Source organism: Microtus oregoni, unplaced genomic scaffold (assembly GCF_018167655.1).
Source record: "Microtus oregoni isolate MIOR12 unplaced genomic scaffold, Mior012 000099F_ref0000060, whole genome shotgun sequence".
Taxonomy (NCBI): Eukaryota; Metazoa; Chordata; class Mammalia; order Rodentia; family Cricetidae; genus Microtus; species Microtus oregoni.
The window spans coordinates 2,730,056-2,757,915 of NW_024544712.1; the positions used below are offsets into that span (position 1 = coordinate 2,730,056).

Here is a 27,860-nt window from a genome sequence, read left to right on the forward strand (position 1 = left end):
TGTATGGAAGAGCCTGTTTCTTTCTTTCTTTCTTTCTTTCTTTCTTTCTTTCTATCTATCTATCTATCTATCTATCTATCTATCATCATCATCTATCATCTGTCTGTCTGTCTGTCTATTCAGTTTGAAAAATAGTTTCACACTGTGGCCCACACTAGCCTCAAACTCTCACAACCTTCTGCTTTCAGCCTTCTGAGTGATAGGACTTGAGGTATTAGCCCTGCTTGTAATGGATTTTTATTTTCATTAAGTGTATTGTAACAACTACACATGTGGAGCAAGGCTGCCATACTGGAAAGCATGATTCTATACAAGCTTACTCTTTCAACAGACTTTAAACTTTAGGATTGTTATCATATCTTCTGTTTGTCCATGGCTTTGAATGAACTTTGGCAAAAGCAAACAGGGAAAATGATTTCCAGCTATAAGGTTAAGTCCATTGTCTTCATCCAATCTCAATGTCTCATCTATAATACAGGAACAAGTATAGTCTCCATATACCCAAGTAAAAGAGAAAAAGAAAAATGTATTTTTAAATCCTAATCACAATGGCTGGCATGTGATATTCTACAACTATTATTTTATCATACTACCTAATGACACACTAACAGTATGTACAGGAATCAGAATTTAAACCTAGGATGAATCAAAAGGCCACAACTTCAGTTAACATTTCATGCCATCTTCCTCTCATCAGAAATCGTGCAATACAGCACTGCCTTTCTGATTATATTTCCTACTACGTGTTAAAGTTTTAAAAATATCTCTGAGAGGGCTGTAGAAATGGATTATAAAGAGTACATGCTGGTCATCCTTTGTTTTATGCAAGGTAACAAAGAGAGAGACATACAAGGATCTGCCTAGGAAGGGGAAATAGACAGGAGCTCCTAAAACCTTCATCCAATAACAGATGAAAGCAGATGCAGAGATGCAGATGCAGAGTGGTTAGTGGTGAAGCTAGCAACCCGACAGAGCTCCCAGATTTCTGTTGAAGAGAGGGAGGAGTGATAACAAGAAAAAAGGGGTCAAGAAAAGGATGGGGAAACCCACAGAAAAAGCTGACCTGAACTAGTGGGAGCTCACTCCAGACAGACAACTAGGAAACCTGCATAAGTCCCATCTAGCCCCCCTGAAAGCAGATAACAGTGGGCAGCTTGCGCAGTTTGTGGGAACACTGGCAGTGGGACCAGGATCAATCCCTAATGAACTGACTTTTTGGAGGCCATTTCCTATAAGGAAAAATCTTGCTCAGTCTAGACACAAAAGGGAGGTTCTTAGCCCTGTCTCAAGGTGGTGATGTGACAGAATTTGTTGACTCCCCATGAAAAGCTTTATGCTCTCTGAGGAGCAGATGGGGGGAAGGGAAATGCGAAGGTGGGAGGAGTGGGAAGGGAGGGAGGGTAAACTGAGATTACTATGTAAAAAAGAGAAGAATACAAGCTAATCTTCCAGAGGATTTGAGTCTGGCTCACAGCTACAACCACCTGTAACTCTAGCTCTAAGGGATCCAACACCTTCTTCTGACACACACACACACACACACACACACACACACACACACACACACCTAAACATAAATCTTATGGATTCAATGTGGCAAAAAGGAAAAAAAAAGAGAGAAGTAATTTTAAAACTGTGTGGGAAGGGATAGGAGAGTTTATAAGGTTGTAAGGGAAGGGGTTGAGGAAATATATTGTATGAAAAATACATTGTTTGAAATTCTAAAGGAATTTAAAAAATATTTTAAATTCTACTGAGCAGATAGTTATTCCATTACTCTAAATATCCTTTCTTATTTCTCAAAAATAAAAATTCTAAAGAATTTTCCTATAATATTCAAAGCTTCTTATTCTCTTTTTAAGTAACTGAGACATGCCCTTTAATACTTAAAACATTTCACAGTTATTATCATAAGCCAAACACATCACTATTAATCAAGAGTGAAAAACCCTGAGTTCAAGTTTTGATATGTTAGAGCAGAAACAAGTGTAATCGGATATTGACATCTAATACCTGACTGTAAGCAGAAAGAGAAACATCACTGGTCTTTGTTTAAAATAACATTTTTAAACAGAAAAATCAGATGTTAGATCTAAAATACAATAGATTTAAGAGAGGTGTGTTTGAAAACATGCTACAACTCTAGAAGATATATTGGCAATCCATTAAGTCAGTGAGCCAGCCCTGCTGTAGTCAACACAGCAACTTCGTGTCCCTCCTGTCAATCTCTGTGCACAGACAGTTCTGGGTTGTGCTACCTAGAAGGCCCATTTTTGTGTGAGTCTGGATCAGATTATGCAATTGCAATATCCTTGCACAAGATCCTGAAGTTGGAAGAGGATCAGGGACACTGTTTCCTAGTGGCAGGCAGCGGGAATGAGGTGTCATGAAGCTTTAGAAGACTTCAGGATGCACCTGCTTTAGCAGAGGACACCAGGTCCTTGTGACTTCATGCACTGGAGTCAGACATAAGTTTTCCACCCCCATTTATCTTTGTAGATCCTTGACTGACTTCTGTTTATTTGCTAAGAGAAAGCCAATACATTTTTGGAATATTCGCCTCCTTTCCCTCCCTCCCTCCCTCCCTCCCTCCCTCCCTCCTTCCCTCCCTCCCTCCCTCCCTCCCTCCCTCCCTCCCCCTCTCTCTCTGTATGTGCTCCCATGCCCATGCATATACATGAAAGGCCAGAGTTTAATACTGGGTGTTGTCTTCTATTGCTTCTCTTATTAAATCCAGACCTTACTAATTTGGTTAAGCTGTTTAGCCAGTCAGCTCTGGGGAATCCTCCTGTCTGTGTTCACCCACCTCCAAACTTGAGTTACAGGCATGTGCAACTAATACCTGGCTTCTACGTGGATACTTGGGATCATAATTCAGGCCCTTATGCTTGCATAGCAGGCACTTTAGCAACTAAACCATCTCTCTAACTCCATGATATGCATTTTTCAATTTAAAATATCTCCCTTGAAGCTGTACTCTATGACTCAGCAGACACTATTTTAATTTTTCAGATTACATGGAACTTAAATTTGCATCGCCAAATAACAATGGCTGTATTGTTTCTTTCTTGATGCTGCAGACCATTTTTAAATTAAAGAATGCTAATGTTGACTTCCAATTTTATCCTCCATTTAACCCTTTGACATAGCTTCACCAGGGAGGGCTGACTTCATTTAGAAAAGCAGAAAGTTAAAATTAGAAGAAAAGTACAGAAATCTAATGCTGCCCTCTCAAATTCCTGTCTAGTAATATTGGTATGAGCCCATTATTACTACCTTACTTAACACTGTTTCATTAATACCAAGTGCATGTTAGCAGCATTTGACAGCAAGAAAATAAATCAAGTGTACAGTCCATTAGGCAAGGGAAAGTATCATTATATTATCATTAATCTGTGAAACTTTGTACATAATTTCATTGAACTTGAAAGGTGCAGGCAGAATATAATGTTCCATTAAGTGATGCAGTGAGACATAAAGCAATTACAAATACAAAAACTGTGCTTCACAGAGCAATGTTAACATGTCCCATTATATGTATCATAATGTACATGTTAATTTAAAATCAAGCATATATTTCATAAAAAATATGTGTGTGTCACTAACTGTTGTATGTCACAGGCATTTAATTGTAGGGGGCAATGCTTCCTTGCTCTTTCCATCTAGGAAATGCAAATCTATTTTCTACATGTGATTTTTTTAAATTGACACAATCAGGTATGCATGTAAAGACCCAATGTGTGGCAACTAATTGTACAATTTATTTTTCCCACACGAATTAGTTTTGACATCTGGAACATGTTTTAAAGGTAATACTGATCTGTGTTTATGTAGCTAAAGTGGTCTGATGCAATTTTCCATACTATTTATCAGTGGCAATGAGATCATAATGATCAGGTATCATTTATCACAAGTAATTAATGGGGTTATAATCATTTAAACACTAGATTCTGAAATACCAGATTAATAAAGGACACCAATTAACTAGAAATGTTTGCTTTTCTGCACATGAATTCTTTTTCCCTTTGTGCTTTTAACTTGCTCAACATAGCTAAAAATTTCAAGTGCCAATTGATTCAGAGAACGCAAGCCTGGTACTTCAAGTTCCATATAAAAAGCTAACTATGACAGTGATGCTATACTCACGACATTCTAGCAACATGACTATATAAACAAGACCTGAACAATTTCAACAACAGTAAACATTATAGTATAGATGGGGGAAATGTGAAGTCCCACCCATAAATGAAAACCTATAAGCAATTAACTTCTGAGAGGGAGAATCAGTCTTCCCTATGGATGAGCCCTCTGATTGGTTATCTAATACTAAGTGGTCAGACCAAGAAACATACATGCAGCAACACAGAACAGACTCAGCAGGGTGTGTGTGTATGTGTGTGTAACCACAATGGCTTAAAATGGTTAAATAAGAGGAAGCATCGTGAATTTGGGAGGAGTAGGTAGACAGAGTAGAGGAGGGAAGGAGGAGAGTGAAGGAGAAATGAAGTAATTGTGTTTTAATAAAATTTTTAAAAAGTGAGAAAGAGAAAAATGCTAGGTCAGGTGGTCTGTGCCTATGATCCCAGAACTGGAGGAATGGAGACAAAAGGATCTTTGGTCACAAGCCAATCTAGCAGAATCCTTAAACTCCAGGTTCAGTGAGAGACCTTGTCTCAAAAAAATAATGTGGGCTGCAGTTGAGGAAGTAGCTGGCCTCCATATGTATACACACACAAAGGAACACACATAAATTTCAAGTGCCAATGAATCCCCTAGCCTTGGAAAAAGTAGGACTTCTTCCTCATCATCTGACAGAATATTAGAACATGAAAATGATCATACAGCCACTTTGGAAATCAGTATGGTGATTTCTCAGAAAATTAGGAAACAACCTACCTCAAGACCAAGCAATACCACTTTTGCGTATATGCCCAAAAGAGGCTCAATCATGCCACAAGGACATGTGCTCAACTATGTTTATAGCAGCATTATTTGTAATAGTCATAACCTATAAACAACCTAGATGCCCCTCAACTGAAGAATGGATAAGGAAAATGTGGCACATTTACACAATGGAGTACTACATAGTGGTAAAAAATAATGACATCGTGAAATTTGCGGGGAAATGGATGAATCTAGAAAAAAAGGTATTGAGTGAGGTAACCCAGACCCAGAAAGACAAATATCATACGTACTCAATCATAAGTGGCTTTTAGACATAAAGCAAAGAAAAAACCAGGCTACAACTCACAACCCCAGAGAACCTAGGCAACAAGGAGGACCCTAAGAATGACATACAAGGATCAACATAGGAAGATGTCAAGATCTCCTGAGGGGGGAAAAAAAAGATCTCCTGAGTAAATTGGGAGTGTAGGTGAAGGGGTCACGGGAGAGGGCAGAAGGGGAGGGGTAGGAAGGGAGGGGAGTGGAGAAGGATGCATAGCTCAATAAAACCAATAAAAATTATAAAAAATAAAAATAAGTTACACTGTGGAAAAGAAGAAAACAAGAAAATGGTCTAGGCATAGAGAATCAGGAGGATAATGTGAGATGAAAAACTACCTGCTAGGTTAATACAGATACCATTATTAAGAGAGTGGAGATAACCACTTGAGCAAGGTTCCTTAGATTTGGCTTGACTTGTACTCAGCTATGTGCAATTTGTGTACATTGTATTATTTGTAAGGATTTATATGAAAATGACTTGTTTTAGAAGTGCCTTATCATTCTTGGATTAAAACAAACACTGTTGGTGTCCTCATGAATTTCAGGTTTTGTACTTTTGAATATTGATTTTAAGTTTTATTTTTGTTTTAATTTTTTATTACTTGGCAGTCTCATATATTTATGCAATGAATTTTAGTCATTTTTACTGCTCTCATCTCCCGCCCTCTCCCCCTTTAATCCTTCTCCACAACTTCCCTTCTTTCATGTCAGCTATCACTCACTAAGTATGTTTGTTCATGTGTTAAAGCATAATTATAACTTTTCAAAGCTATATCGCCATTCAGTGAGTAAGGCATACTATGGTGGTTAGAGCAGAGATCAACAAACTTCAACCGGGGGGTCAACTCTGGCCCCTTGCCTATTCTCACAAATGAAGTTCTATTGGCACCCAGTCCTACCCATTTGTACATGCATTGTCTGTGGCTGCTTTCCCACTATTACAGCCCCAGGTTGAGTACTTGGGACAAAAAATTCCTGACCTGTAAAATCAAGATATTAACTTTCTTGTCCTTTATTTATGGGCTCCTAGTTACAAGTTAGACCCCTGACTACAGAGTTTGTAACTACCAACTCTGAATTTTATGACTTTGGGGCCATGCCTTAGTCATGTCATTTGTAAAATGAGAATAACATCACCTCCTCTTTTTCTTTTGGCCTTGAACTCACTATATCTTTATCTCTTTCTATACATGTGTGTATACATACACACACATGAAGATGACTTTGAACTCTAGTTTTTCCTACCTCTGCATCATGAATACTGGGGTTATAGGCCTGTACTACCATGCTAGATTTCTGCATTGCTGGAACAGAGACATAAAATTGACCTAGACCCAACCTGTAGATTAAAGTATAAATCCAGTTGAGATTAATCCTTATCAGCTAACCCACAAATATATGTGTTTAATAGCATTAGTAAATGGTTGCTTTGAAGACACACTGATTTGAGGGATGTTTGCTATGTAGCATTATTGCAGGGGTAGGTTTTACTCTTCAGAATGGATGCTGATTATAAACGTATAACCTTGATAAAGTACAAAGCAGCTTATTGATATCCTTGACAAAGAACAGAATAGTTTGTGCTTTTTACTGTTGGAGGAAAATCGATTCTGCCTACCATGTGCTTCCACTTATGACCACTTCCCAGTAATGTCGGCCACTATCAATGAACACGTTTCCAGCCACTCCGTAACTTCCTTGGCTGGTGAAGCGTTCAGGCGTATGACTCTTCTTGGATGATGACTCATCTCGTTCCACTGTCAGGTTATCATGGGATACCTTCAGTTTTTGATGAGCAGATTTGGGATCCAGCTTAAACGGCTGACCTAGAAACAAGTTCACAAAAGAAAAAGAAGTGAAAGAGTACTGCTTATTGGAATGTAACAAATGGTATAGCTTCACAGTCAGACTTAAAATTCTGAAGCAAGGGATGAAGAGATAGCATAGTGGTTAAGAGCACTAACTGCTCCAGAGGGCCTGGGTTTGGCAGTTCACTACTATCTGTAACTCTAGTTCCAGCAGATCTGATGCCCTTTTCTGACTTCACTGGGCATAAGGCATGCACATGGTTTGCAGACACACATACAGGCAAAAGATCCATACACATGAAATACAGACGAAGAGGCAAAGCCTAGAATAAGCCATTTTTCCTTGAGCTATACTTCCTACCACAAAAGTGTATCTTGTATTCTAATAGCAATTTAATATTTTGAAACAGTTTTTAAAAGGTATTTATTTATTTATTTATACTTTTCATGATGTTCAAAAAATTATGCAGGAATTTTATGTTCTAGGAAGAGCAGTGTTGGCTGTGCTTCCTTGAGTTTCTAGTTAGTTTCTAGCGAGGAGTCCAGTGTTGCTCTGTAACTGTTCAGAAAGGAGTGGGCAAGGATCAACCTTGGATAGGATAGGGGGATTGTGGTACAAGTGCATTCTGGATGAAGAACATCCTGGAAAGGAGGAGAAAAATGAAGACCTTATTTTCAAGGACTTCAATATATAATCAGGCTTGAATTACACCCATGCTAAATAGACTCCAGAATAAAGAACAAATAAATCAAGATTTCAAGTCAGAATGTAGAGTGTTCTAAACACTCAAACACATCGTTCTGAGCTTGGTAAAAGGAAAAGTATCACTTTTTAGGGACTATATATTTAAAATGTTTTTCAGCAAGGGTAAATGAGAGTAATGCTCAAGTTTTCTATTTCTGGATTTATTAATACATATAATAGATACAATTATTTTTCATTATTCACATTTGTGTTTTGAAAAGTTTAACATTAAAAATCCTGGCACAGTCATCTATGGGGATTTTGATGTAACTGTTACTTCTCTGTCACTTCAATATTAGGACTGAGTACAGCCAATTGGCTATTGTCACATAAGGAACAGAACATTTTCAAACAGGAAATATTACAATTGGGTAGTGATAACACACTGTCCAACTTCCCAACCACTCTTGCAGTTAGAAAAGGCCTTCTGCTCAGTATGAAAGTCCCATGAAATCATAGGAAAAAAGCCTGGTAAATATGAATGTAAGCAATGCATGCTTGGGCTGGAGACCTCATGGAGAACTGTGTTCACTTAAATATGGGTGGCTCTGCTTGGATTTAAACATAACACCAGAACCTCAAAAATTTTTGCCTTTAGGTCAGTGACAAGCACACTTTTTCTGCAGAGGGTAAGAAAATAAATATTTTCAGTTATGTAGGCCATGTGGTTTCTTTTATGACTTTGTCTTTGTAGTGAGGAAGTAATCACAAATTGATAAATGAATGGGTATGGGTATATGTAAATAAACCTTTATTTATAAATGTAGATATTTAGATTTGGCCCCTGAACTACAGCTTACTGATCCTTGTTTTATATTTCTGTAGATATCAAAGGGAAGCCAGTTGACATGCCAATGTGGACTGGAAATTTCCCACAAAGTTTCACCCTTCGAAGAGAGACAGAGGCAAATTGATGTTTGCTGAGAAAGGGAGAAACAGTCTTCTCTAAGGGCAAGCCCTCTGATAGGTTAGCCAATCCAAAGAGGTCAGTCTTAAACACATGTGAGTAATACTAAATGATCTCCGCATATGGCATTTATAAACATACATATATATGCACACACACGCATGTATACATCTGTGTTTGTGTAAGACTTACAATTAAAGAATAGGAAGCTAAGAATTTGAGAAAAGGTGGGAAGGATATGGAAGGAATTAGAAGGAGAAGAGGGAGAGGAAGAATAATGTAAATACAGTACTCATATCTGAAATTATCAAAAGAATTTTTTACTCGTTTGTATCTTATTGAGACCTTCAATGTTTTATGGATGTTTGAACATAAGTCTTATACAGTCTTAAATTTAATACTAATGTATAATTTTTGTGTTACGAAAAACTTAAACTTCTAATTTGGGGGGCTTATCCTTGGATATAAAATTGATATCTGTATAATAAAAATAAATTAAATACAAAGGATAAAAGAATATAAATCTGACTTAAAAGAAAAAAAAGCCCTCAAGGACCGAGAAGGTAGCTCTCAGAGGCTATCAGACCTACTGGATTATCCCTATAGTTTACATTTTAAAGTTTAAACTTGGCTTGGCTTGTAAAAATATAAAAGTCTCTATGGATGTTCATGCCAGCAACTGTCAGGGATAAGTCATGGAATAAGCTCAGAAGAGAACAAAGATGCTCTCTCTTAAAATATTCCAATTTTTACAGGTGAATAACAAATGTGAGTAAAAATCATTTGACACTAATGGGCAGAGGAGGGAAAAAAATTTCATCTTGGAGCTCACCATTTATGTAGGCCTGAGTGCTGTTTGGCCTAATGCCAGTGAGGAATAGCAGCAGAATGTTCAGAAAGAAGGGACATGCAATGGATAACTGCCTGCAGTGTCCTGCTTGCCTTAGCCCCCTCTCTCAGCCACTCTCACACATAGCAGGGGCCCACCAGCTTCAGTGGGACCCAAGCTTTGTGTTCTCATTGAGCCAATTCTGTCTGGGCTACAGAGGTCTTTCAAAAAACAAACCACTGCCCATTCTTACCAACTTTTAGGCTTTGGCTTCGGTGAAGACAAATTAGCTTGAGAAGGAAGTTAATGATTGTGTTACTAAAGAACTTAATTCATCAGACCATTTGTAGAGGATATGACCTTATCCTGTCTACTATTCTTTTGCTTGGACAACTCTCATAATAATCTCTGGACACATTCCCCAGCTGTCAATCTTCCTTCATCTTAATCCCTTCACCACATCACATCATGTTTTTTAGATCCTCATCCAACCCCTACCATATAAACCTGTCAACCTATCTCCCATCAAACACTGCTCTCAAAAAACCAACTGTTTCATGACCCATAATGGGTTTACCATTTGGTTTTATTTGTTTTTGTTTTGTGATCCTGTGGATGGGAACCATGGCTCCACACATTGTAGTCAATCACTCTGTCACTGAGTGCTGAGGTCAGTGCAGCCTAGATAGCCAAGACTGGTGGGGGGTGCCGGGATTGAGACACGGAGGCTCCTTTTCAGGTGGAAGAACAGCAACTTTTATCTTGCCCAGCAACCTTTTATATCTCTACTCCTTCTGTGGAGACCCATCAGCCAGAAAGGACACAAACATCCTTGTCAATTACAGACCACAAGGAAGTTCGGCTGTCAGTCAGGGGGAGTGAGGGCAGCTGGATCACAACAACTGAGTAATATCCCAAGCCATATCTGAGAGGGTCTCACTAAATTGCTCAGGCTGGTCTTGAACTTGTTCTGTAGACTAAGCTGGCCTTGAATTTAGGTTCTTCCTGTAGGTAGGATTACAGGCCGATGAGAACAGGCTTAGCTAGTTTATATTTTTTAAAACTGGTATGTGTGTGTGTGTCGGTGGGTGGTGTGTTTGTGTGGTGTGGTGTTACTGGGCTTTGTCCCACAACAAAGGCTAAACTGGTCTGGAATTTGGGATCCTGTTTCACTGTCCTGAGTGCTGGGATTACAGGTATGCACCAGTGTGCCTAGTTTTACAATACGGGTTTTGTCTCTAGCTTCATTGTTCAGCTAACCTGTCCACTTATGTCTTATTTTTACTATGCTGATTCCTTTTCTATTGCACAGATATGATCATTTCTTTGGGCCTTTGTACATGTTATTCCTTTGTCGTGGGATATTCTCTCTTCTTCACATCCCTTAATCTTTCCTTACCCTGAAAAGCTACCATGGCTATACAGGGTGATGTTCTTTTGAATGTTCTACACTTTCATGAGTTGCTGCCATTACAGACTTCAGAAATGCGATGATAACTAAGGCTTAGTGTTCAGTCTTCTCAAGCAGTCTACAGTCTCCTTGAGAGAAGACCATCTGTAGGAGCTAAATGTTGTCACAGTGTCCTCAGCCTGGTGCACAGCATCGAAAATTTGCTATAGGAGCTCCACGAGCTTTGGAGAGATGAAATGCATGCTCGAGTGTTAATTACAAGCTGTTGCCCTAAGTATGTATAAGTTAATTTTCATGTGCTCCGTGACTGTTAGCAAAGCATAACGTAATATTATTCTAATATTCTCAAAGTTGTTTCAAATTTATCAACGTATAAATGAGGCTAAATTTTCCTGTTTTAAAAATGAAGAACCAAAATCTTCTCTTAAAAAATGGGGAGAATGTGAAGAACCACCAAATGTGAGACGAATTCTTAGACTGGATCCTATTAAAGGAACTGTAAAATCTGCATAAAGCCTAGGACTTAGGCAACAGAAATGTACTAACGTTAACTTCTTAGGTTGTGAAAAATGAGTCAGGGTCATGTAAGACGCTGACTCTAGGGTAAGCTGAGTACAGGGTGTACAGGCCTCTCTGTAATAGCTACAGGTTTTCTGGGAATCTACAATCACCATGAAATAAAATGGTTTTGTCTAAAAAATATATATATATATAAAAAGACAAGTCTCATGGCCACATGGAAAACATGTGGCAGAACTTCAGCTTTCTCATGCTTAATCCAGAGTTCTTCTTCTACCCTTCGCTTGTCCTAAGATCAACTCATGTGCTACCATGCTCTGGGAGACAAGGATATGGTTAAATGAGAGTTCCTCTTGAGAACTCATTAATTGTTTCTGTTGACTGGCAACCCCACAACATATCACCATATTGACATAGCATAATATTTCTAGATCAAAAAGATGTAAAGAAAGAAAAGAGGTTAAAACAAAACACATGTAGACAGAGACAGTGACAGTAACAGTAAGATGACAGAACCACGAGACACAAGGACAGGCTGCACCACTCATTGTGTTGAGTGCTATCCTCTATGCCATAGATGTTTAATATGCCTGTCTTCCACTCATATGATGCCAGCAGCATCCTCCTCAGTTGTGATAATGCAGGAGAATGTCTCCAGACATTATTAAATGCTACATGGACTGGGGTTATGGGAGGAAAGACAAAACTGCCCATGACTGAGAATCACAGACCCAGACAGATCCTTCAAATAAAACAGAATTTCTGAAGAAAGAGTTATGAACCTGTTTTCTACTATGGAAAACAATCCTATCTAACATTTACAAAGTGTGTTCTGCATCAGGCCTTATAGGCACCTGTTCAATTTCTCACAAGACTTCTTCAGGACTGTTTTCTCAAGAAATGGGAGCAACTATATGCAAAGAAACTAATGGCCACATGACCTAGAAGACACAGAATCAACTTTGACACCCAGAGGGAGCTGCTGGGAACGTCAGCACTTCACACTGGCTCTTTCCTTGCTTTTTCTGAGCCTGTGGGTGATGCCCAAGACAAAAGAGGAAAAAGAAAAGCAAGGAGGAGGAGTGTTAGCCACGAGATGAGCAAATGTGAGATGACGGCTCAGCTGAGTTCACAGCACTTACTGTTCGTCTTCAGCTTCCCAGGCTCACTGCTGCGACTGCCTGCCTGGTTGATGGCCTTGACCATGAAGATATACTTGGTGCCACTTTGTAGGCCATGCACAGTGTAGTGGTTCTGCTTGATGTTGGGCACAATCATCCAGCTATCAGCCGAGTTACACAGACCTGCAATGCCAACCAGACAGGTGCTATCACAGACAATGTTGACAGAATTTTAGGTTATTTAAGCTGTAAACATTGAAACATGGAGAACTTCTTTTCTTTTTGTATGGGATAACCAACAAAATTGGACTCAATATGCTATCTATATCAAAAGCTCACTTTGAATTACATGTGTCCTTTGAGCATTTCCCCTGGGACAAATCACTGAAGATTCTTATATTGCAAATTCTGGTCTGTATGAACTGCAACGAAGGTGCTTTTGTCTGGAATCTTATGCACTGAACATGCACATGGTGTGTTATTGAGAGCAGTGAGGCAGAAACAAAATTAACCAGGGATTGATCCCCCATCTTACCCTCTCCTGAATGACACCAGTCATTCAAGCTTGGTTCTCATGAACTGGGAAACTCACAGAAGGGTAGCTGATGATGTACTAAGAGGTGACTTCATCAACACTGACATATTGACTGCATTTTGCCTCTGATACTTCTCTTGGCCATATCCAAGCCAAAGTGACTTTGCAGCTACTCTCTCTCTCTAAAAAGGAGGAATATACTGCTTGGCCATGTGGCTTTAAGTTTGGTCATATGACTTGTTAACTTGAGCACAAATGACAATGTGCTTGTCGCAGGAGTAAGTTTGAAGTTTTCCGTTCGTTCCCTGCATCTCTGCCATTGCTATGGGGGAAACATTTGGGGAAGAGTCTGCTTATTTCAACAAATGAGACAAGCAGAGAAGCTACTCTGACTAGTTTTATGTCAACCGCTAGAGGCGGTTGAGAAGAGAGAACATTAACTTAGAAAATTCCTCACTAATTGTTCTGTGGAGAAATCTGTGGGGGCATTTCCTTGACTTGAGATTGAAGTGGGAGAGGTTTGTTCACTGTGGATGGTGACATCCTGGGACTTGTGGTCGTGGGTGCTACAAGAAAGCAGGATGAGCAAGCCAGTAGAGTGGTACTCCTTTGTGACTTCTGCATCAGCTCCTGCCTCCTCCTGGTTCCTGCCCTGCTTGAGTTGCTGACCTGACTTCCCTCGGCAAACAGTAATATAGATGTTTAAGTGAAATTAGGCCCTTTCCTCTCCAAGGTACTTTTTGTCATAGTGATTCATCACAACATTAGTCCTTCTATGACAACAGCCTTCTCATTAGGTCAATGCAGCAGCAAACCCAGCACAGGTCAGCCAACTCTATACAACTTCTAGTGGAAGAGATTTAAAAGTGATCACCAAGGTGCTATGTAATCCTATTCGTGGGGATTCAGAGAAACCTGGGGCAACAGCAGCACTTAGGGGCAACTGGGGGCCCAGTGTGGACCTTGGGAAAGATCATAGGATTTTTCACCAGCTGTATCCCTGGTATCACTGGTCCAGAGTGAAGTAGGGCTGCTCTTCTGGTTTCATTCTGCAGGATGTGGGTTGAGAAACAAGCTGAGGATTTATGAGGCTTGGAAGAACATGTAGGAAAAAGGAAGTCCATTTTGTTTCGCAGCTGACTGATGCTAGAAACTTCTTTTTGGTATCAGGCCCAACTTTCCTCTCTCCATCCATCAATCTCCACTCCAATAGAACCTTTTCCCATTTCCCTGGTGACTAGGCTGTCATGAAGTTTCCTTTCTCAGTACTAGTCCCTGGGAGAATGCCAGACCCTTCCACTTCCTGAGGTACTACTCCAAACTCACCCCCCCCCCTTTTTCCTTTTTGGTTCATTCGCAAGTCAAAGGGTTAGTTCCTTTGATCTCGAGGCAACTTATACCTCATCCAACTCTGAAGAAACAGCTCCCCAAGAGCCTAATGAGACCTAAGGGAAGCAATTCACAAATATACATCTACACCAACCCACAAATATTTGCATAGCACTGCAGGGTAGTCGTGAGCTCCCTGGAATCTCTTTGAATTATATATACTAAATGCTTTCTCCAACTTGTGACTTAAAAATTACACCTGCAATTATAAAAGATGAGAAGAACTTTTCAGAACTCTGTTTTGGTATATGTTCGTGTGTGTGTGTGTGTGTGTGTGTGTGTGTGTGTGTGTAGTGCACTTATGAGTGCATGTGCATGTGCAGGCCAGAGGTTGATAGCTGGTGCCTTTCTTGATTGTTCTCTACTTTATTTTTAGATCCAGGATCGGAGAGAACCTGGAACTCACCAGTTCTGGCTAGTTTGGCTAGCCAGCTTGTTCCTGGGATCCCCTGTCTGAGTCCTAAATGCTGAGATTATAGGTGGCTTCAATTCCTTTTGGTTTTCTGTCTGTCCTAAATGCTGGGATTACAGATGACTGCAATGCCTTTTAGCTTTCTTTGTGGGTTCTGGAGAGCCAAACCTTGGTCCTTATGCTTGAATAGTAAGTGCTTTATCTCTCCAGCCTCACATGCTCTGGATCTTGTGTGAATACTTTTTTTTCAGGTACTCCCAAGAGTCATTTGGCCTCATGAGTTTTCTGTCACTTCTTATAATTTCTACCTGTGAAAACTTAAATCACAGGACCTTGAGACTTGAAAAAAGTAAGCATAAAGCAAGAAGACAACTTCATACTCATAAAGGAATTTGAGTGTGTGAAACAGCATTAAGTACTGAGTAGAATAATTCAGGACAGCATCTCCTCAATTTGTCTGTAAGTCTGCACTTTGTGTTTTCTTCCCAATTCTCCCTTGAGTAAGAAGAAAACCTCCCAAGTCCCAATTGGCCATCTCTTTACCACAAAACAAAGCTTCCAGTACTGGGACTGGGTTATATCCTATTGAGTTGTGGGCCAAAGGGATCCCATGGAAATACCCAAAAAACCTAGGTAGTTGCTAAAAGAATATGTTGCTCTCATCAAATGGACAGGAGGTCCCATTGCAAAAGACCACATCTATGCAACTCATTGAACATGGAGAGGGTGAGCTGTTGCCCACATAGAACCTTCACCATCATATTATGGTGTCTTTGGTATGGGAAGGTACTCTGCAGGCTACCAAAAGAGAAATGTAAACATCAATCCAGCCACAAAGCATTTGATCTACAATGCTATTTTTTTTTTCTGCAAAATGTGCTAGTGCAATAGTGGCACAAAGCTTGTGGGACTAGCCAGCCAATGTCTGATTTGATGTAAGGTCCACTCCACTCCACAAGATAGAACCCATACCCAATTCTGGTCGGGTCACCAAGAAACCAGAGAGCAGGTAGCCCAGAGACCAGGGATCAGTGCCTTATTCAGCCATCATTAGAAACCTCCTTCTGCAGCAGATGGGAACAAATACAAAGACACAACCAGATACTATGCGAAGAGAGAGACCTTGGAACACATAGCTAAATGCGGTGTCTCCATCAAATTCCTCACCTCAGGGATAGCTCAGGGAACCACAGGGAAGAGGAGGCAAAAGGAATGTAAGAACCAGAGAGGACGGAGGACACCGGGAGAACAAGGTCCTCTGAATCAGCATGGACAAATTTCATATGAACTCACAGAGACTGAAGCAACAAGCATAGGACTGACTGACATGGATTGGCACCAGGTCCTCTAGCTTTCAGCCTAGTATTTTTTTTTAGTTTTTCTAATAACCCTACCACTGCTTCCTCTCCCTCCTCTTCTCCAAGTCCTTTCCCCTTTACCCTTTGCAACCTTTTTTGATTTAGTTTTTTTTTTATTTTTATTGAGCTCTACATTTTTCTCTGCTCCCCTCCCTGTCTCTCCCCTTTCCTCTTCAGCCCTCCCCAAGGTCCCCTGCTCCCAAATTACTCAGGAGATCTTGTGTTTTTCTACTTTCTACTTCCCATGTAGATTAGATCTATGTATGTCTCTCTTAGGGTCTTCATTGTTGTCTAAGTTCTCTGGGAGTGTGCTTTTTAGGCTGGTTTTCTTTCTTTGTTTTATGTTTAAAAACCACTTATGAGTGAGTACATGTGATAATTGTCTTTCTGTGTCTGGGTTAAATCACTCAAAATAATGTTTTCTAGCTCCATCCATTTTCCTGCAAAATTCAAGATGTCATTATTTTTCTGCTGTGTAGTACTCCATTGTGCAAATGTACCACATTTTCCTTATCCATTCTTCGGTTAAGGGGCATTTAGGTTGTTTTCAGGTTCTGGTTATGACAAACAATGCTGCTATGAACATAGTTGAGTACATGTCCTTGTGGCACGATTGAGCATCCTTTGGATATATACCCAAAAGTGGTATTACTGGGTCTTGAGGAAGGTTGTTTTCTAATTTTCTGAGAAATCACCACACTGACATCCAAAGGGGTTGCACCAGCTTGCATTCCCATCAGCAATGCAGAAGTGTTCCCTTTTCCCCACAACCTCTCCAGCATAAGTTGTCATCAGTATTTTTGATCTTGGCCATTCTTACAGGTGTAAGATGGAATCTCAGAGTTGTTTTGATTTGCATTTCTCTGATGACTAAGGATGTTAAACATTTTCTTAGTATTTTTATGGGGTCTTGAGTATAAGAAGAAGTGGGTCTCTAATTCTTGTTTTGCTCTTAGGACCCTTTTATTTTCTCCTGGGCTGCCTTGTTCAATTTCAGTGTGATGGTTTTTGTTCTGTGTTTGGTTGTTTTCTCTTAGAAGCCTGTTCTTTTCTAATGAGAGACAGAAAGGGAGTAAATCTGGATGGGAGGAGCGGTAGTGAGGAAGTGGGAGGAGTAGTAGATGAAAGGGAAACAGTAATCAAGATATATTATAGGAGGAAGAAATCTATTTTTAATATAAGTGGGGGGAAAGAAGAAAATGTCTCTAAAGGCTATGGTGACAGGAGGCTCTCCCTTCTCTATATTCTCTTTGATCCTTTCTCACTATAACATTTTACTTTATTTTATTTTTTTAGAAAACAACTAAAACAAACCCTGTATTTCTGGAGCCTGCTTCAGCCAAATATTAGATTTTGATCCAACCAAAGTACGGTCCTTTTAAACTGTGTGATCCAATCCCCACGAGGTCAATAATTTACTTGTTGAGGACATCAATATTATTAAAATAATAATAAATCAAAATTAACTTTTCTATCTTAGAACAATCAGCTCATATCCTTAGGTCTCTGTCAACAGCAGTCAGACATATATGCAAAACAATAATAGCACTCAGCAGATTCAAATGAGTATCCTATCAATTTCACTGCATTTGTGCTGTTCATATTTAATTGCACATGTTATGATGAAATGACTACTGTGGTCAAAGAGGGAAAAGGTAAAAATGCTTTCAATAAACTTTCTAGTCGTTGTAGATACCTGAAGCTTGATTTCGTGTGGTGGAAGATGTTTACAGCAATGTCACAGGAGCAGATGTTTGAAATTAGTTCAAACTACAACTTGGCTTCCAATCACAAACTTAACAAAGATTTAATGTATCAAAACCTCCCCAAAAAAAGCCAAGATGTGAAACTGACTATCCTGATTATTTTGAAGCCACTATTTTTTTTCTTTGAGTGTAATAAAATTTTTGAAATTTCATTGAATATAGGTGTAGTTTTACAGTGAGCAAGCCATCTTCATAAACACTAACTAGTTTTTGCTTCCCTTTTTATTACTAATATTGCCAGAATAATGATTGAGAATTTATTGCAAATGCCAAGAAAACAATAGTGACATTTTCTTTTGGGATATTTATGTAGGGGTGCAATGGAGTACACCTCAAATATAATGGTAGTGTAGGTCTTATACCAGCCAGTACCATCACATTTCTTGCACATGGCTCTATGCTACCTCGACACTACACTGTTTATGAAACGTCCACATGATTATCCCAACTGAAACTTCACTTTTTCCCAGACTTGTCTGGGTGTTTTGATATTCATAGACTGACTCAGGTAAAATATTAAAACAACAAATGAAACTAGAAGACTATTGCTCATAATGAAGCACAATTGAGCCTTTTGACTTTGTACAGTAGTTTTCATTGACAATGAGTCAAAAGAATTTCTCTCCTACTGTAGCATATTAAATGATTTTAATTACATTGGGGATTTGAGAGCCTTGAATGAAAACAGCCATTTTGTGCAAAATATGGTGCAGTGTGGACATTGTTTGCAGAGGCTGTCTATGGATTTCTAACAATATTTCTCTCTTCTAACAGTTTGGGCAGAAGTGAGCCATTTTTCATTCTTCCTTGTAAAAATAATAGATTCTTAATAACTTTCATGAAATGATTTCAAAATGACTGAAATGCATACATATCACTATTTTACATGATGTCCTCAAGAAATGTGACTTCTGATTATTTTGTAAATAATAGGAAGAACTTGCTGGCAAAAGCCCCAATTTGAGATTTTAAAAGAACATATGAACATCCAAACTGGCTAGGCTCCCACAAAGCCAGCACATGTTCACCTTCCTAGATATGGACGGAGGGGGGAGGACCTAGGACTTACCACAGGGCATGGAACCCGGACTGCTCTGTGGACTGGAGAGGGAGGGGGAGAGGAGTGGGGGGAGGAGGAGAAGGGTGGGAGGAGGGGGAGGGAAATGGGAGGCTGGGAGGAGGGGGAAACTTGTTTTTTGTTTATGTTTTTTTTTCTTCTTTTCTCAATAAAAAAATTTAAAATAAAAAAAAGAAAAGGGTAGCTGAAAAAAAAGAACATATGAAAAGTAGTTTCAGTAAACATTGAAAATTAAATATGTATCTATGTGTTAATAAAAAGTTAGTAACATATGCAGTCATAATTCTGTCAATACAATGAAAAAAAGCAGTAACATCAACTTGGCATTTGGATGTGTATTATTATGAGAACATAATCAACGTTCAAAGATATTATCTAATTCCCCCTTATTAAATCCAGTTGAAAGTAATTAACCGTGGTTTATTACAACAAGTGGTGGAACCGTGACCTAGAAACAATCAAAGGTAGTCTCGTGGCACAAGGAGTTCTGGGCAGCTTTTGAAAATGTTTCCCAGTTTTTAGTAGCATTTTACCAATAGATGTTCTCAATGAAAGCTATTCCATCAAAGGATAGGACAGATGGACAGACAGCATTCAAGGAGAGCCTTTTACATGGGGGCTATGTAAGAAGCTATGATGGAGATAATCCTGCTAAAAAGAAAATGAATAATTATTCTCACTCAAACAAAAATTGTTTCAGAGAAATACAACATTCCTCACATGGACCAAGAGCTTCCCTTTTGGAATTAAATAACTCCAATTTTTTTTTTCTACTTACATTATTCACTTATCAAATGTTCACTTATATAATATATAACATTCACTTATCCACATGTTCTTGCCATCTTTTGCATTCAATCTTTAAGTCTGATGCAATCTTTAGCTTAGTTACTAGCAATATGATACATTAAAAACTGTTATAAGCATCTGTAATATAATTATTTATAATATAATTAGTAATAAAATATAATACAATAACAGCAATATAATACAAAATAATTCCTACAGTGAATAAAAAATATATTTGCCATTATTCTGTTTTTTTGTGTTTTCTCTTCTATACTATATAATATAGCAGTGTTTAGGTTAATGTATTATGGATTCTTTATTAGTTAAGTTACACCTTAGATTTATTATGTCATCCTGTAGATAATACTTGTTTACCTTGCTTTGAATTGGATTTCTTACATTTAGCTTATAGTACATATGTCCAAGATCAGTGAAATGTATCTCCTACAGCTGCTAAAATGCATTTTAAACATCACCTGTCACCTCTCTGAAGGGCAATTTGGCAATGTCAATCAAAATTAAAATGCAAATAATCTCTTCTTAGCAAAATCTCAAGAGATTATACTAGAAATATAATTTTGCATGCATGAAAGGGAAAATATGCAAGGATATCCATTGGGGGCAATGTTTGCAGACATTAGAAAAGAGCTAATGTTCATCAGTAGAAGATGTGGCAGATAAATCAGAGCACAGATTTGAAACAAGACACCATACTGCTTCAGGAAGAAATGCGGCAACTATTTGTGCCAAAATAGAATGGTCTCTTGTTACATTTACTTAAAAAAATTAAATATCCACATATGGCATAAAATGTACAGGAAGGTAGAAAATTGACATTTATTAATGCCATGCAGCAAGACCTATACAACTGGGGAAGAATTACTTCAGAAGAATTCACAGTCTTAGGAGGAATGCTACTTAGATTTGTCTCAAAAGGCATTCAGAGCAAGAAAAAGACAGTGATGATGTTTCTGGACTAAATCAGCTCCAGGCTGAGGAGTCTTTTCAGCTGAGTGCCATTTAGAGATCTTGGTTAACCCTACTCTTTTTTTAAAAAAAAATATTTATTTATTATTTTTTATTATTTATTATTTTCTTTTTCTTTCTCTCTCTCTAACCCTACTCTTTAGTGAGTTGCCACGAAAGGCCTACTGTTCTCTTTGCTTCTAGCACATTCTGTCCCCTCTTCAGTGCTGGCACAAATCATGTTCGGATTGCTCACATGAACAGGACTCTCCAACATAAAATTCAAGTGTGGGGGGCTGGAGAGATGGCTCAGTGGTTAAGAGCACAGACTGCTCTTCCAGAGGACCTGGGTTCAATTCCCAGCACCCACATGGCAGCTCACAACTGTCTGAAGATCAGTTCCAGGGGATCTGACACTTCACACCAATGCACATAAAATAAAGTTAAATAAACCATAAAAATGTTTAAAAAAATAAAAATAAAATTCAAGTGTGGGATGACCTGAACAGCTTTCTGTGACCTAGCACTACTCTCTGAGTATGAGTGAAGGCCAAGAACATATGCTTTCTGAAGCCAGCTCCATGGCTATGCTTCTCACTCTGCTTTTCCCCTACTTTCCCTTCCTCATGGAAATTTCCAGCCAGGCATCAAGGACAATCTTTCAGTATATTCCACTACTTTACTCTCTGTGGGTTTTACTTATGATCCAGCCATCTGCAGATAGACACAGCTATCTGCAAATATCCTTATATCACGGCCATGTGGCAACAACATTTCGTGAGTAAGTTTAACTGGAACTTCCTCCCCAAGGCCTTATTGTCACATCTACTTTTGACTCCTCTCTTGTCACTACCTACAAAATCAGTTGCCCAAACTGTCCTTGACATAACATTCATGAATCAGTCTTCTATTCATAAATTACACATACCTAGAAAATCGCAAGAATTTTATGAGTGTTTCCAAAGGCAAACAAATTAGGGGAAGGCATAAAGAGGGAAGGAAAGAAGAAAGAAAGGAAGGAATGGAGGGAGGAAGGGAGGGAAGGAGGAAGGAAGGAAGGAAGGAAGGAAGGAAGGGGACAAGAGAATAAGAGAGAGAAAGAGGAAGAGAGAGAGATGGGACAGAGAGAGAGAGATCTGAGAAAAGTGTCTACATTGGCGTTAATGCAGATGGATCATTTGCACTTTTGTCACTGTGAAGCTAAACGTCTTTCTGTATCACTCTTATAATTAATCTTCAACCACACTTCTATTTAAAGCACCATGTACTTCAGAAGTATATGTACTATGAAGGAAAAGCTGAGAGGGAAGGGGTTTCTTATAAAAAACACATTAAGCTGATATGGATGTATTCAAAACATCTCTGTGGAAAAGTGACTGCTATTGTATTCTACTTTGATGTGTTCTCTATTTTTACTACCATGCTGGCTAGTTTTACATCAATTTGACACAAACTGGAGTCATTTCAGAAGGAACTTTACTTGAGAAAATAACTCAATAGGTAGGCCCATGGGAAAGTCTGTGGGAATTTTCTTGATTATTTACTGCAATAGGAGGGCCAAGTTCACTGTTCACAGTGCCACCTTTGGGCTGGTGGTCCTGAGTGCTATAAGAAAGCATGTTTGCCTGGTGGTGATGATGCATGCCTTTAATCCCAGCACTCGGGAGGCAGAGGCAGGCCGATCTCTGTGAGTTCAAGACCACAAGGAGCGACAGGCACTAAAACTACACAGAGAAATTCTGTCTCGAAAAACCAAAAAGAAAAAAGAAAAAAAAGTATGCTAAACAAGGCGGGAAGAGTGAATGAAGAGCAAGCCTGTAAAAGTGTTGCTCCATGGCCTCTGCATCAGTTGCTGCCTTGACTTCCTGCAAAGACTTCCTTGAATGGAAAAGTGTAATCTGTGAGATGAAATAAACCCTTTCCTCCACAAGTTGCTCCTAGTCATGGTGCTTCATCACAGAAATGGAAGCTAAGAAACTAAATTTCAAATTTGTTCTCCTGGAAAGTGATTGCTTCTAGCATTTTGCCATTTGTTCAGTTCAACTTACATAACTCTGTTCTAAACATTATGGGCAGCTATTGCTGTTTGAGTTGGTCATAACATTCACAATGTCAAATATCAAACAAACAACAGTGACAGAGGAGGGCCCCTGCATTTCAGATAAACCGAATTCTTCCTCGCAGGTGCTACTTACTAAGATTTGAAGTGTCAGGCCTAAACAACCTCTGAATAGGACCAGGTACTTGGCATTCTCATTTTACTAAATTCTTTTTCCCCCTTTTTTGAAAACTGAAACAATTATGTACAAAAGTTTATAAAACTAAATGCATGATAAAATGAGTAAAGCATGTTAACTACCACCCAGAAATTGGTGTTCATCCTATGAACCATCACATATACATTCATATATACAATATTATATATATATATATATATATATATATATATATATATATATAGTAATATATTTTGTGTGTGGGTATGGACGTGTGTACACATAGCTGCAAGTGTATGTGGACTCTATGGTCAACACTGTGTGTCTTCATTTATCCAACTTCACTTTGTTTTTTGACCCAGAGTCCTCATTGAATCTGTGACTGGCAGATTAGGTTATACTGGTTGGCCACTGAACTCTTGATTTTCTTGTCTTCATTCTTCCCCAATACTTGAATTACAGATAAATGTCATCATGCCTGGCTATTTTACATGTGTACTACAGATCAAAACTCTGTTCCTCATGTTTGTAAGACAAATATTTTTACTGACATCTGTATTCCTAGTTTCATCATCTATTTCTTCCCAGTGACACTTTCTATATCCCATTCAAGATATAATCAACATCTTGATTAATATTTGTATTTGTAGCCTCTAATAATGTACCTTTCAGCAAAATTATTTTGATCTTTAAGTTATGAATTGATAAATAGATTTATTCTGTATATGTTGTTACCAGCTTTTTTCATCAACCAACATATTCAGGTACTTCATCCATGTAATTTTCCATTGATGTTTGACCAGCTGTTTTCACTACTTCAATATAAGTGAACATTTCCCCTTCCTTGAGTAGGAAAAAGAAACCGATAAATATCATAATTTTTCCATCTTTATCTACCTTTAGTGTTTACATTCCTTTACCCAGTTTTCCTGAAAACAGTCATCAAACTGAGAAGTAAATCAGCCATGTGATACTCACTAACAACATTGGCTTGTCCAGTGAATATGGTGTACTGGAGTTCATAGGAGACCACACTGAACTCATCATCTGAAGTCCAGTGAACAGTGATCGTGTCATAGGAAGCTGTGCAGAGCTCTTCTCTAATTGTGGGAGGGTTGGGAGCTGTGGGCATCAAGAATGCATATCAGTAGAGCAGCAGACAACATTGGAACACATTCTGGAGATATTTAGCTGTAAAAGAAAGTATTCCTAAATTGGCCTATCAGGACTGTGATACTAGAGATGTGGATTTCAGTTCCAAAGTGTTTAGTTGGTGCAGGACAATTCTGTATTCTATCAATTAAATTTTAAATAAACACGGATTGGCCAGTAGCCAGGCAGGAAGTAGAGGGGGGACAAGGAGAACAGGAGAATTTTAGGAAGGATGAAGCCCACACCTCCCCAGTCCTGTCCCAACCACAGAAGAAGGAAGATGTGATTACCCTGCTGAAAAAGGTACCCAGCCATGTGGATAACATAGATAAGAACAATGGATTAATATAAGTTATAAGAGTTAATAAGAAGCCTGAGCTAATGGGCCAATCAGTTTATCATTGATACAGACCTCTGTGATTTTCTTTTGGGACATAACAACTGCAGGAACTGGGTAGGACAGAAAACCTCAGACAACATTTAGTTGTATACTTTTGGAATTTGTTTGTCTGTTGTTTGTAAGCAGTGTGGCTAGAGTCTGCCAGCAAATAAGACTTTATCTCAATTTATCATTAGAGTATATTTAGGAGACTAAGCAAACAATAGCTTCTTGTATGTAAAGAGAAACACATTATAGAAAAAGTAACCAAAACAAATTTTCATAATCCCATTCACTTTGACGAGTGGTGAAAATTTTGCCATAAATGACTAGATGGTAGAAATTTTCGATATTTTAGGCCAGACTGTTGTTATTGCAACTACTTAATTCTGCCATTGTGTCATGAGAGCATACGTAGATAATTTGTTCATAAATGAATATGGCCATACTCTAGTAAAACTGAATTTACAACATAAGCACAGGGACAGATTTGGCCTGAAACCCACTTATGTACATGATAGCAGATTTTTGAAAAATATCATTATTTGTTATCCCATAGCAAATCAACTAAACAACTGAAATTTTTTTTAGCTATTTGATACCTTGCTAAAATTATTGGTGCACTCCTATTTTATCCTTTTCACTTTTTATTTTGCAGGTGATATGTTTAATTAAAAATATCACAATTAACAAACAGTCCTCTTAGAAATGCATTTTATATACTAAGAAAATCACAAATGCTTGCATTTGGTTACCTTTATCACCACAGAAGCCCTTTGTTTTATTTGTTTTAACATAATCAACACCTGAGAATTTTAAATCATATTAAAACAGCAATGATTTCTAAACTACTTACACTGAATTAATTTCCATAAGTCATTTAATAAGTAGAATAAATAAGAAAATACAAGGCTACAAGTGTTTTGTATTAGCAATAATATTTTAAAGGAGAGCTCAGCAAACTATAATTATATTTTTATTATTTTATTTTATATACATATATATTTTGCCTGCATGTATGTCCATACATCATGTTTGTGTAGTCCTTATGAAAACCAAAAGAGGGAATAAGATTCCTTAGTATGGGAGTTACAGACAATATTGAAAAACTATATGGGTGCTAGAAATCAAACTTTGGTTCTGTGGAAGAGCAGTTAGTTGTTCTTAACCACTGAACCACCTTTCCAGCCCACATCAGTTAATTTTGTAAATAAAGTTTTATTGGAATCCAGCCTTGATTCATTCACATATTATCTGTCTATGGCTATTTCCGCACAGGAGCAAAGCTGAGTAGTTACAAAGCCTAAGACATCTGGCCATTTTCCATTGAAGTTTACCAGTCTGCGGTTTAGAGAACTGAATCACAGCTTTTCTTTACACTCTTCTGTGTACTGGAGCTGAACTTCAAAGTGAGAGGTGTGTTTGCATTCTATGGATTTAGAACAACTTTTACTTACACCATTGCATAGATCTTTTTTTTTTCAGGTTTCTTTTTTTTTTTAAGTGATTTTTTATTGAGTACTACATTTTTTTTCTGCTCCCCTCCCTGCGTCTCCCCTCCCTCTTCAACCATCCCCCAAAGTCCCCATGCTCCCAATTTACTCAGGACATCTTTCTAGATTAGTTTCTGATTAGAACTGGTGAATTGTAAAGAAACAAGGGGTGGGGCGGAGAACATTTATATGAATGGTAAATTAAAAATTCCTCTTTGTCTTCACTTTGCCACCTGAAAAGATATTTAGGACAAGTCATGAGAAGCTCTGCCTGTTAGTCATTGAATTTCACAAAGACTCTCCATAAAGACAAAAGGGGCTCAGGTGGGTCTGAAGGTTTACATTTATAATCTCAATACTTGGAAGGCAGGGACAGGGAGGATGTGAGGATGAGCAGAGCCTGGGTTATATAGTAGATTCCCATCTTAAAATTATATCCACAAATGAGAAACAAGTAAATAGGAAAGAAATAGATAAGCATTCATTATAACCCTTCAAACATTTTTTTTCTGGAAATGTGTGTTTGAACATCTGTCTTCTGAAGAGCCCACATGTGAAATTTAGTTTTGCGTGGTGAGACTTGGATTTGCATGAATTAGTGACACCAATCAGGAGATGCATTCCATGCAGGTCCAGCTGTGTCATAAAGCATGCTTGTTTTTGTCTGTGTGGTCATTGTTTCCATAGTATCATCCCTGTATGAATCAGTGAAAAACAACTTAATCTTTCATAATTTAAATAGTTAACTGAATTCTTTCTCCATCAACTATTGTGGAAAGAAAAGAGATTTTGCTGTCTTCATGGCAATATGTGATTAAATAGAAAATATAAGTTCAGAATAGGCAAGCGGCTATGAGACACATGGCAGTAGCTGCAATCAGGAAGGAAATGTCACCTCTATGGGTTATTAACTTGACATACCACTTAGAGGCAAGTCATAGGGGAAAAAGATCTTGTTTGCACAGCCAGGAAGGCTAACCCTGTTTTGATTGTAAACCCAATAGGTTTGTCCTGCAAAGTCAATTCCTAATTTTCTGTAAATGAAAACTGCAGCATGCGCCAATTTCAATACCCACACAATCAGTACCAGACCTGTTATTTTCTTGCCTTCATCACAAACACTACACAAGGAATGGCGAACTAACATGCCACAAACACTTCGTTTCCTGCTTATAAATATAAGATAAGCTATTTGGACTTGGAAGTATCAGCCAAGCATTGTATGTTATGGCCAGGATTGATGTTATGTCCAGAAATGGTCTGATTTTGGGGGTTGATGACTCAAAAGGCAAATTTGCAGGTACCTGATATGACCTTTAGTTTGGCATAAGCAGTCATTGTGATGACATATGACATATGGCATGCATGTTCCATTTTAGTCAGTGAGTTCATGTTCCTACAGAAAAACGTAAATGGATATCTCTTTTGAACATACTATTAATTGTTGGGAAATGAAGACACATTCTTGTTGACAAGACAAGTACATCAAAATTACTTGGTACAGCAAGACCATGTTTCTGAGCAAATATTTAATTTTCTAGTTTCCCCCAGTCTTGGAAATGAGCCTGTGACATTGGGTCTAAGAGACTTAAGTGAAAATTTGCTAGGTAGGTCTTTCGAGCAAGAGTTTTGCTTTTATGATAAACAAGGCCATACTTTGCAGGCCAAGTTTTTTCAACATTATTCCCTCTTTTCTCCTGTATTTTTGAATAAAACTCCAGCATGATACTTATAGAGTATTCATGTTGTGAAAAGACAATA

The 27,860-nt window shown here is 38.3% G+C and overlaps 1 protein-coding gene across 1 annotated transcript in view; it reads right to left on the bottom strand.

Annotated features, from left to right (window-relative positions):
• LOC121443080 (E3 ubiquitin-protein ligase Midline-1-like) overlaps positions 1 to 27,860 on the bottom strand; it is a 318,467-nt gene that overhangs the window by 2,058 nt on the left and 288,549 nt on the right. The window contains exons 7-9 of the mRNA XM_041644764.1: positions 24,054 to 24,197; positions 12,588 to 12,749; positions 6,845 to 7,052 (exon numbers count right to left, since the gene is read on the bottom strand). Of these exons, the coding sequence (XP_041500698.1) occupies positions 6,845 to 7,052; positions 12,588 to 12,749; positions 24,054 to 24,197 (514 nt within the window). The remainder of the gene's footprint in view (positions 1 to 6,844; positions 7,053 to 12,587; positions 12,750 to 24,053; positions 24,198 to 27,860) is intronic.